The 20,295-nt window shown below is 35.3% G+C and overlaps 1 protein-coding gene across 2 annotated transcripts in view; it reads right to left on the reverse strand.

Moving 5' to 3' along the window:
• Positions 1-10,969, reverse strand: part of LOC104589458 (pentatricopeptide repeat-containing protein At3g12770) — a 39,522-nt gene extending 28,553 nt beyond the window's left edge. Inside the window, exons 1-2 of one of the 2 annotated variants that reach the window (XM_088902147.1) lie at positions 10,139-10,907; positions 1,895-9,781 (exon numbers count right to left, since the gene is read on the reverse strand). In XM_088902147.1, the coding sequence (XP_088758273.1) occupies positions 7,517-9,733 (2,217 nt within the window). In that variant the 5' untranslated portion in view covers positions 9,734-9,781; positions 10,139-10,907 and the 3' untranslated portion in view covers positions 1,895-7,516. Of the gene's footprint in view, positions 1-1,894 lie in introns of both variants that reach the window. The other variant, XM_088902146.1, reaches the window with a different exon arrangement.
• Positions 10,970-20,295: the final 9,326 nt, after the last annotated feature.

The raw sequence follows: 20,295 nt of genomic DNA on the forward strand, positions 1-20,295 counted from the left end.
CCCATTGAACAGAATTACAAGATCAGTGCAAAGGGTAGGGAGCCTCTTGAAGACAAAGTATGTTCCAACGGTTGGTTGGAAAGCTCCTATATCTCTGCCTCACTCGGCCAGATATCAATTATGCAGTCAGTGTTGTCAACCAATACATGCATTCCCCTAGAACTACTCATCTTCTTGCAGCAGAGAGAATATTAGCATACTTAAAGAGATGCCCAGGTAGAGGTATACTATTCAAGAACAATAATCACATGAAGGAGGAGGCCTATACAGATGTTGATTGAGCTGGGAGTGTTGATGACAGAAGGTCTACCTCTGGATATTGTGCCCTTGTAGGAGGTAACCTTATCTCTTGGAGGAATAAGAAACAAAGTGTTGTTTCCCGCTTTAGTGTCGAAGTTGAATACAGGTCAATGGCTAACGGAGTGGCTGAAATCCTATGGCTGAAGTCACTACTTGAAGAGTTGGGTATTGATTATGAGAAGCCCTTGATGTTGTATTATGATAATCAGGCGGCTATTAATATAGCTCACAATCCGGTGCAGCATGACAGAACTAAGCATATCGAAGTTGATCGACATTTTGTCAAAAAAAGGGTTTCATCACAAGAAGTGTCTCCCATATATCACCTCCAACATGCAGTTCACAGATCTTCTCACCAAGGTTGTACCAAGGAAGAAGTTAGAGGCAAACCTATTCAAGTTGGGAATGACAAATATCTATTCCCAACTTGAGGGGGAGTGTAGAGAACACTAATGTGGGCCCCACGGGTATGGTCCCCACTATGTTCGTATGACAGCATGTGTAACCTCTATTAGTTACGTCAGTGTTAGTTGGTAGTTATCTTAGACAGCTTGTTATTCCAGTTTGTTACTTGTTTCAGTCTATTATTTGTTTTATTTGCCATGTAAGCATTAAGGGCAGTTCTGTCATTTCCTACATTTAGTGAACATAACCTATAAATATTAAGAGAGTGGCGGTGGCAGACTCATTCAATCTATCCCTCCTTTCAAAACCTTTGTGTACTGCTTCTTCTCCTTTCTTTTTCCTCTTCCTATTTTTCTCAATCCAAAATCTGTTGGGATTCAAGACTGAATGTAGTCTTGATTGACTATTGTTTCTAATATCTTTAGTTTCTAATTTTTGTTATTAGAAGTTTCTAATTTCTATTAAGTTGGCCTGGCTAGCCTTATTGTTTCTATTTTTTGTTTATTTTCTATTCTTGTAAGGATCCTAAAAGCTATAAATAAAGTAGTGTATGGGGCAGCAGATTATTCACCACTGAACCCCTTCTTTATTTTCTCCTCTCTCTCTCTCTCTCTCTCTCTCTCTCTCTCTCTCTCTCTCTTTTCTTCTCTTCAAACCTGTAATACAGTAAACAGTTCTTCTTCTTCTTTCAAGTGTGGATTTTGACCATATATTTTTTGGACAAGGTTTTGACTTGAATTGTGCTTTATTTAATGTTATTAACTAAGGAACTAGACAAGTTTTTTGAAAAACAGTATCAATAGAAAAAGTTTCCTTAGAAACAGTGTTATGCAGGAACAGTGATAGATTGGAAGGAATATATCATCTTATCTTCCGAAGTATCTGCTAACCAAATTAATAGATTTTTCTGATATTTAAGTACAAAAAGTAAACAAATCTTTGAATGACCATCTTAAACAAGAAAATAACCTAAACTTTATAGTTCAAATCAGAAAAGCCATAAGATAGCAGAGGACAATTGTAAATGCCAGCATTAATCACTACAAATCTTTTCTCCCAATCATATAGGGATCTTTCAGCTTTAAATTTCCCAAAGTAAGCAAAATTTCCATTCCTTATACTTCTAAAACATTGATGAATATGAGCAAGGCTACTACATTTATGGTAGAAAAAAATAGATTAAATATACCTTTGAGATGCAGTAACTTTTACTCTCCTTGTCTCAATGATCCAAAACCTTCAAGTGGCCATATCTGGAGATGCCAATTCAAAGGAAACGAGAGAGGGACGACTGAGAGAGAGACAAAGAGAGAGAGAGAGAGGGACGAATGAGAGAGTAAGAGAGAGAGAGTGAGCGAACGAGCAAGCGAGAAGAGAGAGACGACTAAGCGAGAGAGGGACAATTGAGAGAGAGAGAGGGAGAGCGAGAGGAGAGAGACGATTGAGCGAGAGAGGGACGACTGAGAGAGAGGGAGAGCGAGAGGAGAGAATGACTGAGCGAGAGAGGGACAACTATGAGAGAGAGAGAGAGAGGGCAGTAAGTTAGCTCGCTATTTTTAGCGACAGTCATTTGGTCTCTAGCGGCAGTTGATTAAAACTGCAAAACTGCCGCTAAAGATCAGCATTTCTAGCGGAACCTGCCAAATAGCCAGGCCGAAAACTGCCGCTAGAAATGTAATTTCTTGTAGCGTCTCTCATGGGAAAAGAAATGGTTGGATTTTATCACAGCTATTGATGGATGCAAATTAATTGAGCTGCAAAGTGCAAGTGTCCACACATTATGGTTTTGAGCAAAGTTTTGTTTAACAGAGATGTCAATAGCTATCATTGTCGAGTTTAAAACAAAACAAACAAAGAATTATAGAGCTGATCAGGCTACAAAATTAACAGCTCAAGATGCATTTTTGCCGTACCAATACCAGAAAACATGTGCTCCTGTATCATTTATTAATGATATGAAGCTCTAAAGTGATTAATGTCCTAATAATCAATCTAGAACCAAGTTATGGTATTTGGCTGCTATTTCAGTCTAATGGGATACTTAATTAATCAGTTGGCACAGGGTTATGGGCATGGAAAATATTCAAGCTACCCAACTTCAAACAATATGTTTTACCATTTGAAAATGAACTTTGCATTGACTACTCTATCAGCCAATTAAACCACAAAGTTACAAGAAATAACCAACACTCACATCTAATAAACCATTTGATTCAATCCAAACCTGCACAGTTCAGATAAGCTAGTAGAATCTCCCCCATGATCTATGTCTGGACCCTTGAATTTTGAACTGGTTACTAGTTAACCAATCCATGAGCTCCATGACCCATCACTCCATCAACATTCTGGTCTCGTTTTCTGTGCAGTCCAAGTCTGAGAACACTGTTTTGACTAGAAGCTTTACCTTCTTTTTTCTTTTCTTTGTTAACCCAAAAGTACCATTTTTGGAGTGAAATCCTCCTTTGCTTTATGGGAAAAAGAAAAAGCTCCTCCTACTAATAAATCGGCTTAGTTGGCTTTCCAGGAAGGTAAGATCAAGAGGTAGCTGGTTTTTTTGACATCTACCAGGAAGGATTTCCATTGTTTCAGATATGCACATGGTTTGAACATTTTCTCCATGTAAGGTTAAAATTGTTGCCAAGGGTAGCATATAGAGTTCTAATCCAGTTCTTCTACTATGGATATTATTCTGGTTATTTTTTTATCAGACGCATAATTCTAGTTCCTTATTAGTAATACAACATTGTAGACATAACCGCATATGATATAAGAGGTATCCATAGAGCTAAAGTCACAATAGATATATAATATGGATTAACAAGTTACTACAGAAGTATATAAAGAACATATAAATATAAATATATATCATATATATCATTCAGATTGTTGATGTCATTGTTGTCATCAATTCATCATAGAGGAGGTAATGCACACCTCACCTGGTTGGTATACATTTACAATTAATTGATCAAAGAAAGGCTCTCTCCACAATAATTCTGATGGAAAAGGGCAAACTATTTCCTTATCCTGATCACAAATTGATGAATCTCCACACTTAGAAATATCACAAAACCAAATTGCTTTATGAATAGATTCAGAAAGCTCAACTGCCCATGCAGGAATATCTCCAAACCTCATAGCGTACAGGTAAAGCAGATTAAGCACAGTTAATTTTCAAATTAAAAAAAAAAAAAAGCTAAAAGAACTAATCTGTTAAGCATATCAAGCAGTAATGACACCCTGCTCTACAACACAGAATGCAGAACTCACATAGCCAACAACATATCCCAAGAGGAATATGTAATTCAGATTTATTTTGTTCCGTTCTTATTAAATTAGTTGCAACTATTTTATTTCTAAATGTGATGATTTACATATAATTTGATCAAGTTAGGGTGCTTCTTCTAGAAGATCAAGTTATTAGAGACAATTCTCCTTTGGTGGAATATTTATCTTACTTTTTTATTTCTTTTGCATTAGCAGTATAAATGAGTTTCTTTGATTCTTATACTTGTTAGTTCTTTCTTTAACTGTGCTTCTACTTAACAATTCAGAACTTTTATTGCATAATGTTAAGGAGAACATGCTTAGAGTGAGCCAGCAAGTCACAAGATATATACATTGATGACTTATTTGACAGTCCTAATACAAATTTACAATTGTCTACCTCTTAAGTCAGGATCCCAATAATCATGTCCACTAGCTCATTTCCTCACAAGTGAGTCAACTAAGGAGCTTGCACACCTAGGGATCCATTCAAACAAGATGTTCAGTCCAGATGCTGAGGATCTTGTTTCCCTCGTGTGATGCTTATGGATCAAATGGACTGTCCCTAAATCAACCAATTACAACTCTTCAATCCCCTTAAAAATCAAGCTCTAAGTAACCTAATGAGATAACCGGGTTCAGACCCTTTATAACAGAGGACAATTCAGCATGAGTTGAGTTACCATTTCCAATTAGATCAATTTGAATCTCAGCCTGGATTGGATTGGACTGGTCCAATCCACTATCTATTGAACTGGTCCAATCCATTATCTTATTGGACTGTTCAACCTGGACTGGACCAATTGTTGAACCTGGACTAGATTGGACTGATCCAATCCATTGTCTTATCGGACTGTTCAATAGGCTGGTACAATCCACTGTCTTATTAGATTGTTCAACTGGACTGGATTGGACTGATCCAATCCAATCTACTGTCTTATTGGACTATTCAACATGTTCAACCTGGACCGGATTGGACTGGTCCAATCCACTGTCTTATTGGACTGTTCACCCTAGACTGGATTGGACTGACACAATCCACTGTCCACTGGTACTAGCTAATCTTGGTATCCACCTGAGCAAGTTCAACCTGGTAGCCAAAATACTTTTCTTCCTCCAAGAGGTGTATAATGACTCATGGATCTTCTGATTGAGAACCTATCCAGCTAGTGATAATATGAGAACCCCTTCAAAAAAAAAAAGAAAGAAAAGAAAAACTGTTCAAACCCATAACTTCCTGAATCAATAATGTAAAAAACAACAGGATGAATTGATAAAAAGGATTCAACTTGTTTCCTTCTTAAAAATGAAGTTTGAATTGATACAGCTTATAGAAGCTATGTTTTTTAGTGACAAAATAATGCATTACCTAGGTTGATCAGCAGAATGTCCATTCAAATCTGACAAGCATGGCTGAGTTAACCGGATTCCTATTATTAGTGACAAAATACTCTATTTGGTTGAATTCATGATTACCTAATTTCCAAAATTGACAACCTGAACTAGACCCTATTCTTATCTGTCCAGGATGTAGACAAGGTTCCTGTAAATGAGAGAAGGGTGTGGGTTTGATGGTCAGGTTAGTAACTGCTACTTTTTCTTGTCAATCAAATGCCTGAAAAACTTGAACAATCCTGTTTTTTACTTTTTTGGGTAAGCAATATCTTCATTATAAAATAGGACAAATGCAACTAAACAAAAGCAACACAACAACAGAAAACTGTTCTTGAACTTGTGATCTCAGAGGTGTTTTGGTCTTGCAAACACTACTGTGATCTCAAAGGATTCTGCTCTCCAATACCAAAAGTTGCACCATCTTTACATTGATTGGATTGCTAGAGAGAGGAGATTGGTTTCTTGGGTGTGAACGTCAAAACTGTTCTTGAACTTGTGAGGACTCTTCTATCAGGTAAAGTCCCAACCCTTCTCTAGTTTTTGAATCTAATATGACCTGGTTCAAATCCCAAAACTAATCTTGAGAAAATTAAGAAAGTTTTCTCCTATGCGATTTTGCTATTCTCTTGTTATATTGTTGGGTTCTTGAACCCTAGTTTGGAAAATTTGTGAATAGAAAAATCCAACTTTGTGCTTGTCACAACTTTCATGTTAGGGAGATTTGGTATGGAACATTGGGAGAAGCTCTCCAAGCAATTATCTAATGCTAGATTTGAGGACAAGGCTACTTTGAAGGTAGGAGGGATGTTATGTATCAAAATTCCAGGAGCTAGCACAAGAGACATAAAGGCCAACCTGACCGTTGATGTCGCCACATATGATCCTTTGTAGCTGTCGTTATGTTATGACGGCTATACTCAATCACATATAATCATGAACAATCATTATGTGTATGCTTGGAGGCCATACACCTAATAGCATGAACACCTACCTCCGATCTAAGAGCTCCAAACAGGAGGCCATAGATGTGCATCCAAAACTCACAGAATCAAAGAGAAACCTAAGACACATTAGTGTTCTAATGGGCTGATTGGAGGAGGGTCAGCTGGTTTACAAAGTTCCAAGGGTTGTTCTTCAGAACTTTGTGCATATCTTTCTTGTGGTTGAAATGAACTAACAATTATCGCCAATCGATGTCTTTTGAAGGATTCCAAATCTGAGACAAGGACCTGGCTAAGGCTATATGATTAATCTTCTGTTTTGTTAGAATCTGGCAAATCAAGGCAGTTTGCTAGAAAGGGTCTTCTTCCGTTTGTATTTCAGTTGGAGGACTAATATTTGGGGGAAAACCTTCTGCCATAGAAAGGGGGAGATGGAAAACCAACTAGAGAAAGGGAATAAAGGGAAGGATTAGGAGACAAGGAAAAAATTCCTAAATAGGAGAGGTAGTAAACACCACACCAGGGTTAGGAAAAGACCCACATCTCCAAGTGCAACAGAAAATAGGGTCATCTAGATCTAGGAAAAGGAAGGTGGGAGTGGTGTGCCACAGCCGATCCCGAAGATCATTCTGAAATCTGCATGACCTCCTCCCTGATGTAGAGTTTTAGAGAAGATCACTCTGCCTTAGCTCAAGAAACTCATGAAGAATAATGGAGCTTCAAAGAAGTTAAGTTTGATTTGAAGATTAGAAAGGGAAAGGGAAAAGAAGAAAGGAGAGAGGGAGAGGATTTGAGAGAAGGAATTTGTATTACAATTTGCATGCCCAGTACAAAGAGATTTTCAGCTTTTATACAATTTGGTTCAAGCTTAACAAACTGCTGACATCACCTAACAAACTTCTAACATCATCTCCTTTATCTAATTAACTGCTAACAGAAAATAAAATGGACTGTAACACTCCCCCACCACCAGAACCACCTAACCCCACTCCGGTGCCAGTTCCAGTTCTGGACCCACCACCATTGAAAGCCGGGTATGTTATGCCCCCAAAAAAATATAAATATTAACAAAGCGGAAATTTGTAGTTTTCTCAACTTGGTAACTGTGTCATTTAATTAATGAAGCATGAAAATTTCGTTGAGAAGTTTGAAGCTGATCTAATCCTGAAGATAACTTATGGTGGATGTGTACAGTACAGCAGACCTAATCACCAATAATCTCCACAAGAACAAAATCCATCTTTGAAGTGATGAAATCGATTTGCATCCCTAACAATTATCTCTCTCTCAACAAGCTTGGATATTAACTTGGTTGCTGAATGACAGTTAACACACGCACGAAGGTTCTTTGTTATCCTAAGAGTTGTACCAGGAGCTGTGCTAATGAGCCCATAAGCAATTGCAAGCCTCTCACTATGGTTACAAAGTGTCTCCTCCTTTTCTTCATAGTTTAAATCATGCAAGACAGAGTCCATTACAGGAACAAAACCAGCCTCCTTCAACCTCCTCTCCAATTTCTCAAGTTCCAAGAAGATCTCCTTGGACCTCGGATGTGACTTGTCTCCCACACGAAATGCTTGAAGCTTACCATTGACCTCAATCATACTATATCCTAAATCCTTACTCAACCCCTTTTCCCTAATCAGTACCCTGACCTTTGCTACATGATCCCACATCCTGGCTGAAGCATAAAGATTTGACAGCTGCACGTAGTGCCCTGCATTTAGTGGGTCAATTGAGAAAACACGCTCCGCAGCATATTCTCCCAATGGCACATGACGGTGGACCTTGCATGCACTCAACAGTGCTCCCCACACAGTTATACCTGGTTCAATTGGCATGTTCATGATAAAATCATATGCTTCATCCAAATACCCAGCACGACCAAGAAGATCAACCACACAAGCATAGTGTTGGTGCCGAGGCTCAATCTTATGGTCTCGCTTCATGCAATGGAAAAGCTCCCACCCCTCTTGTACAAGTCCTGAATGGTTGCAGGCTGAGAGGAGTCCAATAAAGGTGACATCATTTGGTTCTATCCCTGCATGTTTCATCTCATGGAAAAGTTGAATAGCATCTCGACCTCGACCATGTAAACCATACCCTACAATCATGGCACTCCAAACCACAACATCTTTATCTACTGTCCGATCAAATACCCTCCTTGCAAAATCTATACTACCACATTTTGCATACATGTCAATAAGTGCAGTGTTGACAAAAACATCAGTTCTATACTCTGTCTGCTCAACATAATCATCCATCCATCTTGCTAATTCCATAGACCCCACTTGTGCACAGGCTAAGATTGCAGAGCGTATGGTAATGGAATCTGATCTAATGTTCTTGGATAGCATTCCACGGAGGAGCTCCACAGCTTCTTCTGCATAACCATTCTTTGCAAATCCAGATATCATTGCATTCCATAGAATTGTATTTGGCATTTCCATCTGATCAAACAATGCTTTAGCAGTCATTACTTCCCCACACTTTGCATACATGGCTGTAAATGCAATTAGCAAGTCAGCTTCCAATTCAAGCCCCATTTTGATGACAAAACCATGGACAGACTTCCCCTGCTTCAAGTCCTCAACATCAGTGTAAGCTTTAAGGACACTCACAAGAGCAATCCAGTCTGGTACCACATTCAATTGTCTCATCTCTCTGAATATCCTCAAAGCCTCTAAAGGTTGGCTATTCTGGGCATACCCTGAAATAATCGAAGTCCATGAAACAATCGTTCTATCAGACAGCCTATCAAACACAGCCCTGGCCCTGCTGATTTCCCCGCATTTGGCATAAAGCGCCACCAAACCATTCTGCACAAACACATCTGACTCAAACCCATGCCTGAATATCTGAGCATGAATCCTAAAACCCATTCTGAGGTCTGAGAGGCTGCTACAAGCTTTGAGCACATAAGGAAAAGTGAACCTATCAGGGTTCATTCGTTCCACCTGCATTCTCGAATACATTTCAAGAGCATCACTGAACAAATTGTTCTGGGAGTACCCCCTGACTATTGCATTCCACAGAAAAACATTTGGTTCAGGAATTTCTTCAAACAAGGAACGAGCGTAGTGAATTTCCCCAGCATTAGAGCTTGCATGAACAAATTTGGTTGCCAAGTAGTTGCTGTTTTGAAAACCCGCCACAATGAGCTGAGCATGAATCTGAACCAGATGCTTCTTGTGGGTCAAATTATCCAAGAGAAAAGCATAGAATGAGTCAGAAGAAATGCTGGAAAGGTTGTTATTTTCGTCAGGGTAATCTAGAGGCATCATTAATGAACAATATTCCTTAAGAAATTTAAAGGTTGACGCCACAAGCTCAAATGGCACAACTGTTGCAAGTGCCAACGCTTGTAGTTTCGCGGGAGACATGGAGAGGAGACAACAACGGGAGGTTCTTTGACCGAAAGCCATGTTAGAGTCACATGATTCTGTGATTACACTCCTCTCAGCTTATTTGACCTGTATGACTGTACAAATTAGTCCGAATTGATCACAAGGTTACTTTTGTATATAAATCTAGCCTTTTTACCAGAGATGCTCATGATTTGGCTCAAAAAACAAAAGATATAAAAGATATTTTTATTGGTGGAACGGAAAAAGCAAACAACTGACCGGAACAGCCACTTAACAATCAGACAGTCTTTCTGTTTAATTAATTTAATTTCAATTTTCTAAAAAAAAAAAGAAACAAAAAAAACTGGCACTACCTATGACAAAGCAACAAACACAACCGCACGAACCAAACAACAAACTAAAGTACAAGACAGATGAGCTGCCTAATTGCCCAAGGAAGCCAACTGAGGGGTGGTATATTACCTATTCAACAATTGATTGCAGTTCACAAAAGAGAGATGGCCGTTGGAGAGAGAAAACTGCCGGAAAGAAAAACGCTAGAGAGAAAGCTGACGGAGAGAGATAGATGCCGGGGGAAAATAAAATCGTTGAGGTTTTTATCACTTTTATAAACAATGATGAATCATACGGAAGTAGAGAGAGTTCGCCGGTGAGAAATGTTGTGAAATGCTCAAAGATAACCGCTCTGTACACGCAGCTCAACCAAACGGACAGAGATAATCGCCGACTTGCCGGTGAGAGAACCGTCGGAGAGAGTTCACTCAGAGAGAAACCCTAAGTTGGAGTACGAAGTAACTTCAATCGATCCTCAGTCCTCAGATGGTTTGGACGGGGTCCAACCCGAATCCAGTCCATTGACACCCCTCCACAGCTGCTTCTGCTGCTACTGCATTTCCTGACCCTAATAAGAGGAGAGACGATAGCAACAGCCTGGTGTTGTTTCGGCTGAAGAAAGACAAACAACATACCGAGAACGAGAAGAGTCGCGATGGTGGGTGAGGGTGTCCAGTGTCCTAGCAAAGTGCAAAGCCAAGATAACACAGGCCGTCTTCTGCGTTCTGTATAAATCACTTGGATTTGACCAAACATGTGTGACGGCCGGGTTGTATTTTCCTACTAAACCAATCAAACATGTCTGACGGCCTGGTGTTGTTTAGATTTCACGAAACATGGATAACACAGGCCGTCTTAGACCGAGTGCCTAGTATCCAAACTTTAAAACGCCATAATCTAGCACCCAAACTTTCCAAATGCTATAATATATCATCTAAAACACAAATGTTCTTTAAATGTCATTTAATTTTGTTTATCAACCTCTGCAACAACTATAAAAAGGTACAGCCGTAAAACCATCAACCAAGATACCGGTGGCCAGGCTGAAATGGCACCCACCAACCGCCGGCATCTCCCTATAAAAAATAAATCTTACAGTTTTTCTTAAAAAGGAAAAGCTTAGGGATTTAAAAAAATAAAAAATAATACTTGCGGTTACAAAATGACCAAAGAAGAAGAAGTTTTTTGATGACAGAGAAGAAACTGAAGCTTTCCATGTTTTATAATTTAAATCAACTGTGTTTAATCTGTAACTTTGTATACGTTAGTTCTTCGTCGTAACAAAGATGAAACAAGAAGAGGAGCAGCACCATCACTACTACAACAGACGAACCCCAACCTCCCATAACCGTCGTCCCGGAAACGACCGGAAACCAACGACGAAGACGACCGTTCAATGTCTTGCAACAAATGCTGGCTCACCACCTCCCGTGAGAAAATCTCAGTCGTTCCTATCGACATCAACGGCTCCAACAAGCATCCGAACGCAAGCCCCGGTGGCCTCTTCAGATCTATCTTCTTGTCCTTAACGAGAAAGAGCCCCAGGTTATCAGAGTCGCTGTCTTCAACCGCCAAATAAGAGCAATGGAAGCTCGTCGTCGCGGACCTGTCGCAGAAGCTCATTCAAGCCACTCAGAAGGGAGACAAACTCTCCAAGAAGCACTTTGTTCTACCTAGAAGCACTCTTGAACCCAGCATTCTACGAAGACTTCGAATCCATCGGATTTAAAAAAGTGGGTCCGAGCGAATCCTCAACCCAATACAAAAATGCGAAGCGAACTACGCTTCCTTCACTCTTCTCGGGGGACTCACTTGAGACGAGGTGTTGAACAAAGGAACCAGACACTTCAGCGAGAAATTCAGCCGGTTTTGCGATCGAAAGATGAGCGAGATCGTGGCAATGTCGGAGTGGAACCGGGCGTGACCGGAGCCACTGCTGCAAGCATTCTTCGGTGCGACGAAGAACATCTGGCTGGTTCATCTGTTGTCTTGTTCGGTGCACCCAAACTTTTCTGTATTCAGGGTGGATAAGGGGATGAGGTTCTTACTTACAGTTGCAGCCGAGATGTGCAAGTATGGCATTCGAGTTAATTACATCTCGCCGTTTGCCATTCCGACCCCGTTTGTGATGGAAGAAATGGTGAAGACGTTTCTTCGCGTTGATGGAGGCCATAATTTGGTAGTCGATTTTCATTTTCTTGATAAAGAAGACGATGAAAGTGTGGTGTATTTTCAAGGGCAATTTTGATATTTTAAAAAATATTAAATCGCATATGTAATCACGTGATATACATAACACATTTCGAAAATTAGGATAGTTCGGGTACTAAATTGGCACTCAGTAACTACAGGCACCTAATTTTCCCTTTATACAATTACTGGATTTGCATGGGGTAAGGAAATAAAATAATAATAAGGACGAAGACTTTGATCCTAACCCGATTTTAGGAGGCTTCTTTTTTATCCATAAGCTATGACGAATTTGCTTTATCTCCATCTCGGCAACTTTTGGGCCCTAATATCAATAAGGATATTCTTTAAGGTGCGATGCATGGGAAATCTAAAAGATTTAATAATTTTATTTATTATTAATTAATATTAAATTAATAATCAAAATTTGTTGTTAATTAATTAAAAGTATTCAAAATTATTGTTAATATTTAAAATTTTAATAATTGCATTTTTCATTTAATGTTGATTTATAAAAAAATAATTATTGTTAATTTAATATGAATAAATATTTTTTAATAAAATTAATTTTATTAATAATTTGTAGTAATTTTAATAATTGTTATTATTTTATTATTTTTAAATGAAATTTTGATTAACTTTAAGTAAATAAAAATAATTACAAAACCTAACATTTTTATTGATTTCACTAATAATTAAAAATTATATAGGAATGACAATGGGGTGGGTTTAGGGCAGGGCACCTCACCCTTGTCCCTACCCCATAGTCAAGACACTCTACTCCATCCCTACCCCGTCCCTAATGTCAGGCAGGTTTAGGGCAAGGCAACCACTCCCCAATGTTAGGCGAGTATAGAGGCAAGGCATCCCACTCCTCATCAAGGATGGGGAATCCTCGAATTTCCTCACCTCGTCCCTAGTATTGGGCAGGTACAAGTAGAGGTGTAAATCAGGTCATGCTAGGCCGACAAGCACGACCTACATGTGGCCCACATAAAGCATAGGTCGTGTTGTGCTGGCCCACGGGGCATCCTGAGCCGTCCCTCCCTCCCCTGGGATAATTTGGGGGTCAGTTCGGCATGGCCCACAACCTGAGCCCACACGGGTACGTGTCGTGCAGTGGGTCGAGCCTTGGGCTAGGCCAAGCTATGAGAGGTCCATTTTTAAAAAAAAATTGAAAAAGATATTTAAATTTTTATTTCATATGATTTTTTAGGCCCACGACCTGAGCCCACACGGGTACGTGTCGTGCAGTGGGTCGAGCCTTGGGCTAGGCCAAGCTATGAGAGGTCCATTTTTAAAAAAAAATTGAAAAAGATATTTAAATTTTTATTTCATATGATTTTTTATGTATACAATTGTTTATATATACAATTAGACCAATTCATGGGCCAGGTAGCCCGATGGTCCAACCCGACTTAACCCATTATTTTTCAAGCTTTGACAAAATTTTAGGCCCGTGGGCTCGAGCTTGAGCTTTCTCAAATAAGGTCGGCTCGATACTTTACATATATAAAAAAGTAATTATGTTATATATAATAAATATAATATATATATATGCTTCTTAAATTATTAATAAATATCAATTTACTGTTAGGAAATATAAATTAATTTATTAAATTATTACTAAATTAATATAATATTAGTTTATAAAAGTATATTGAAAATAAGACATTTTGTGTACAAATCTAGCTCCGGGGTTGAGCTCGAGCTTCGGGCTTTGTATAAGGGTTGGGCTTGGCGGGCTCAAGATCTAGGCCCGATGGTCAATCTAAGTCTGGGCTCGGGCTTGCACATTTTCTGTTGATAAAGAGGCTCAAGTTAATTATAAAACTATGATTTTTTACAATGTAAAATTTTTATTTAATTATAGTCTAGTATAAAAATATATATAACATTTCTAGATATATATATATATATATATAATTTGTTATTTAAATATTATATAATAATATTTACCATATATGCATATAACTTCAAAGTTGAACTTATTAGGGGTTATTTAGCTTGGGCCCTATTTGCTAAAGCCATCATTGGACTCCAAAAGTTTGATACCTAATTAGACTTCGGATTTGATTATTCCTAATAATGTGCGGGCATGGTGCATATCTCAGCTAGACCACAATCAAAAGAAAATAGTTGCTTGAGCCTGCAAATTTATAGATCTAAAAGTTGCTTAAGTTATAAACGATTTGTTACTTTTTATTAAATAATAAAATATTGTTAGCTATTAAAACATTGTAAGTATTAAATTACTATATTTATTTAAAAAATAGTAATTTCTAGAAATTATCATATTTTCAAAAATATTGCTAATTTCTTGGCTAAAACTAATTAAATGTAATTTTCTAGTAATTAAATGTAATTTTCTACTATTTATAGCTTGAATTATAAATACTATTAATTACAATATAAAAATAATTATTCTTAATTATATTACAACTAATAATTAAAATGCATTGTTTTTTTCATTATTATTCAGTATTTTTTGCAATAAAATGTGATTAATTTAATTTTTAATTATTTTTAGTATTTTAATTAAGCTTTAGGTTTTTCAGAATTTTTGGATTTTTATTAATTTTTGGTGTTTTTCATTATTATTTAGTAATTTTTACATACGAGTATTTTTCAATAACTTTTGGTATTTTCAGCATTTATTTTTGCATATTAGTCACTACAAAATTAATTTGCATTTGCTTTTAGTAAAAATAAATTAAATAACTAAATAAATACCATAGTTAATAAAAAATACAGCTAATTTTCAATATTTTCAATAATTTATGGTTTGGGTATTTTTTTATAATTTTTGGTACTTTTTAATAATAAAATACTATTAATTGTACTTTTTAATTATTTTCAATAAATACCCTTATTAACATAAAATATTTAAAGTTATTGTTAATATTTAAAATTTTAATAATTGTATTTTTCATTTAATGTTGATTTACAGAAAATCATTATTGTTAATTTAATATGAACAAATATTTTTTAATAAATATAGTTCTATTAATAATTTGTAGTAATTTTAATAATTGTTATTCTTTTTAAATGAAATTTTGATTAACTTTAAATAAATAAAAATAATTACAAAAGCTAACATTTTTATTAATTTCACTAATAATTAACAATTATATAGGAATGACAACAGGGTGGGATGAGGGCAGGGCACCCCATCCCTATCCCTGCCCCATAGTTAGGACACTCTACTCCATCCCACCCCGTCCCTAGTGTCAAGCAGGTTCAAGGCAAGGCAACCACTCCCCAATGTCGGGCGAGTTTAGGGGCAAGGCACCCCACTCCTCATCAAGGATGGGGAATCCTTAAATTTCCCCGCCCCGTCCCTAGTATTGGGCAGGTTCAAGTAGAGGTGTAAATCGGGTTGTGTTGGACCGACACGACACGACCCGCATGTGGCCAGCACAAAGTGTGGACCATGCCTCCCTCTCCTGGGATAATTTGGGAGGTCGATTCGGCACAACCCACGGGTCAAGCATACATGGGCCTGTGTCGTGCCATGGGTCGTCGGGCTAGTCCATGGGACGAGCCTTGGGCTAGGCCAGGCAGTAGACCGGGTCAAGCTATGAGAGGTCCATTTTTTAAAAAAATGAAAAAGATGTTTATGTATTCAATTGTTTACATATACAATTAGGCCTATTCATGGGTCGGGTATCCCAACGGCTGGGCCTGGCCTGACTTGTTATTTTTTAGGCTTGGACAAAATTTCAAGCTCGTGGGCTCAAGCTCAAGCTTTCTCAAATAAGTCCAGCCTGATACTATTACAAAATTTGTGTACAGATTGGGATTCGGGCTTAAGCTCGAGCTTCGGGCTTTATATAAGGGCTGGGCTTGGGCTTAAGATCTAGGCCCGATGGTCAGGTCGGGCTTGGGCTCGGGCTTGCACATTTTCTATTGATAAAGAGGCCCATGTTAATTATAAAACTATGATTTTTTACAATTTAAAATTTTTATTTAATTCTAATCTAGTATAAAAAATATATAACATTTTTATATATTAATATAAAATTTGTTATTTAAATATTATACAATAATATTTACCATATATGCATATAAATTCCAAGTTGAGTTTATTAGAGGTTATTTAGCTTGGGCCCTATCCGCTAAAGCCATCATTGGACTCTAAAAGTTTGATACCCAATTAAACTTCGAATCTAATTATCGATGATAATGTGTGGGTATGGTGCATATCTCAACTAGACCTAACTCAAAAGAAAATAGTTGCTTGAGCCTGCAAATTTATAGACCTAATAGTTGTTTAAGGTATAAACAATTTGTTACTTTTTATTAATTATTAACATTATAATTATTAAATTATTGTATTTATTTAAATGTAATTTTCTAGTAATTAAATATAACTTTTTGTAATTAAATGTAATTTGCTATTATTTATAGCTTAAATTATAATTAATGCTAATTGTAGTTTAAAAATAAAAATTATTAATTATATTACTATTAATAATTAAAATGCATTCTTTATTAGTATTCAATATTTTTTGCAATAAAATACAATTAATTTAATTTTTTAATTATTTTTAATATTTTAATTAAGCTTTAGGTTTCTTAGAATGTTTGGATTTTTAATTAGTTTTTTGTGCTTTTTCGTTATTATTCAGTAATTTTTGCATGAGTATTTTTTCAATAATTTTCAGTATTTTCAGCATTTATTTTTGCATATTAGTCACTGCAAAATTAATTTGCATTTGCTTTCAGTAAAAATAAATTAAATAACTAAATAAATACCATAGTTAATAAAAAAATACAGCTAATTTTCAATATTTTTTAAAATTTTCTATCTTAGGTATTTTTTTAATACTTTTTGGCATTTTTTAATAATAGAATACTATTAATTGTACTTTTTTAATTATTTTCAGTAAATACCCTTATTAATTTTAATATTTTTAATTATTTTTAGTATTTTAATTCTGTTTAGTTTTTTTTTTCAAAATTTTCCTGATTTTTAGTTAATTGTTGGTATTTTTTCATTCTCTTTTAGTAATTTTTGCATATGAGTAATTTTGCAATAAAATACTGTTTATAAAGCATGTTCTACATTTTAATTTTTATTTTTTAATGAGTTCATCATGCACAATAAAGGTCTCAACTCATAAAAGTTATTAATTAATTAATAATATATTAATACAAAGTTATCTAATTATATTATTAATACTATCAATTAATATTTTTATATTTAAATTTCTTATTTTTAATTAATTGTTGGTATTTGTTCATTATTGTTCAATAATTTTGCAATAAATTAATGTTAATAAAATAGGTTCTTCATTTCAAATTTTCTTTAATTTTTATCATTTAAATTTCTTATTTTTATTAGAGCTTATTAAGTTTGATTTTTAAGTGGAATTGAAACACATTTTTAATATTTATTAAGTTTTGTTAATATTTATTTTTTGTGAAAGTTTAGTGGATTTTTAAATTAATAATTTTTTTATTGTTTAACCTCAATCTATTTATATTATTACTATTATCTCTCTCTCTCTCTCTCTCTTAAATGTAATAATAAGATGCATTAAAATAAGAGGCCTTTGAAAACCCAAAGGTCTCTCTCTCTTAAATGTTTTTTTTTAAACGTAATAATAACATGAATTAAAAAAAGAGGCATTGGAAAATCCAAAGGTCTCTCTCTAATAGTGTGCAACGTTATTAATCTAATCAAGATAAGCACTGATTATTGTTTTATATTTTTAAAATAAAAGAAAATAAGAAAAAATGAAAAAAATGAAAAAAATAGATAAATAGCTTCTCTCAAAGGAAATATATCAAAAAGGGGCAGGAACACTATTTATCTCCTTCCTCCTTCAAACCACCGAACAAATCTCCCACAATCCCAATTTCTAGGCTTTATCGGCTATAAACCCAAAATAAAACTATTATTATTGTAAAGAAAGTAATCGAAGAAGTTTGAAATTTTCCTTACCCGAGCTGAAATTATTAGTAGCGACAGCGAGCACCCAATAGCTGAAGGTCCTCCATGAAGGCTTTGCCATCGACACACCCATACACTGAACAAGGTTGAGTTCGCAGAGGAAGCTACGGAATCTAGCATAATTTCACCATTGATGGAACATCTTTGAGGGAAGATCAGTTGGGTTGAGCAAAGAGTCGTCGTTCGAGCGCTGGGTTGGCCAATTACAAAAGAACATCCGAGGCTGTTGCACAACACGAAGAAGAGATAGTCCAATTTGCCATGCAGTTGGCTTCTACCTGCCTTGATGTGGTGTATGTTAAGTTCGCCTACAAGGCCGATTTGGTTGAATTGTGAAGTCTCACGGGAAGATCAAGAGTAGGAGACCCAATCGCAAAAGTGCTCTTAATGGATTACAAAGAAAACAAGAAGGGAGAGAGAGGTGGAGAGATTTGTCTGGTGGTCTGGAGGAAGAAGATGATGAACAGTGTTTCTACCCCTATTTGACATTTAAAAAAAATAACCTATTCTAGAAATTATATTAAAAATTTATTTTTATTGATATTAGGACCCAAAAGTTGTCCTTATCAGCTAGAATCCCTTATCTATACTACTTTAAAAAGTACGAATAGTCTTAAGAATATTTCTGGAATTTTGTGATGACAAAATTTACCCCTCTATATTTAAATTCATTGATAGAAATGAGGGAAAATAAGACAATTAGTTATTAATATTAAATGAGTTGAAAATAGTTAATTTTAAGATATTCAATGCATTCAATTATCTCTCACTAAATCCAAAATTTAAGGAATTAATTTGCATTCACCTTCATTGAATCATATATTTAAGGTTTCTTTATTTCTTCTCATCATTAAATTGTATAATTAAATACATACATAATAAATTAACAATTTCAATAACATAAAAACTTATACTTTTAAAATCTACTTGGAAAAAATAGTGTTTTCATCTAGGTGGTGGTAAGAAATTAAACCATTTGGGTCAAATGAGCCAATCCATGTTGCCACAATTAAATAATAAAATGAAAAATATATAAAATAAAAAAATAAAAAATTTAAAAAAATGGAAGTATTTTTAACATCATATATTTGACATAATAAACAATAATAAGTATGATAAATAATGTTTTAAAAATAGACCCAGAAACCGACCCTCTTTTGCCTTCGGGTCACAGGTCACTAGTTCAACTATCAAGATCAAACGAGTCAAACTGCTTTGCATCAACACTATGTGTGTATGTGTGTGTGTAAAAATACATATTTTATCAATAAATAGTATAATTATGTTTTACATATATCATAGTTATGTTTTACATATATTATATAATATTATGTTACATTTATTTATGTTTTTTAATTCTATTTTAAATTTTTATTTATAAAAAATATTAAAAATTTTAATTTAGGGTCAAAAAGGGTTTTTTTTTTTGCAAAAATAGCAAGGCAAGGCACATAATGCCCTTGGGACGTATAGATCATGAAAAGTTACTCAAAAAAAAGATAAGCCCAATTGGACATCGGAGTGCAAAGTTATGGCTTCCAAAAGTTTACACATAATTAAATGTGCAACCTGCAACTTGGTTACTAGGTCGAACAGGTCAATGGTTGAACTACCCAAGTTAGACAGTTTTTAACCAAAATGGGGTGTTTCAACAAAACCAAACCTAGAATCAGGGCTGAGTGACAGTTCAAACGGTTCAATCGAGCAAGCCAACAACAAGTTGAAAACATTTATTATAAATAAGAAATGTTTTTATTAATGATGGAAATGAAATGTTAAATTTAAAACCAATTGGAAGTAATACTATTTTCCTATTATCTCTCATTAAATCTCATATCTAAGGTATATTCTCTTATTAAAAATCCTATATTTAAGATATATTTTTCTCATCATTAAATTATACTAATTAAATTCATAACATTGATTTTAATAATATAAAAATAAATAATTTGAAAATATTTTGAAAATAAAAGCATTTTCTTCCCTCTCGATGGTGGGTAAGAAATTCAACCATCTAGGGTCAAACCTATTAATAAATAATGCCATAATTAGATAATAAAAAATTAAAATAAATAAAATATATAATACAAAATAAAGAACTAGCCATGTCACTAATATGGTATATTCGTTATATTGA

Source organism: Nelumbo nucifera, chromosome 3 (assembly GCF_055504915.1).
Source record: "Nelumbo nucifera cultivar China Antique chromosome 3, China Antique-T2T, whole genome shotgun sequence".
Lineage (NCBI taxonomy): Eukaryota > Viridiplantae > Streptophyta > Magnoliopsida > Proteales > Nelumbonaceae > Nelumbo > Nelumbo nucifera.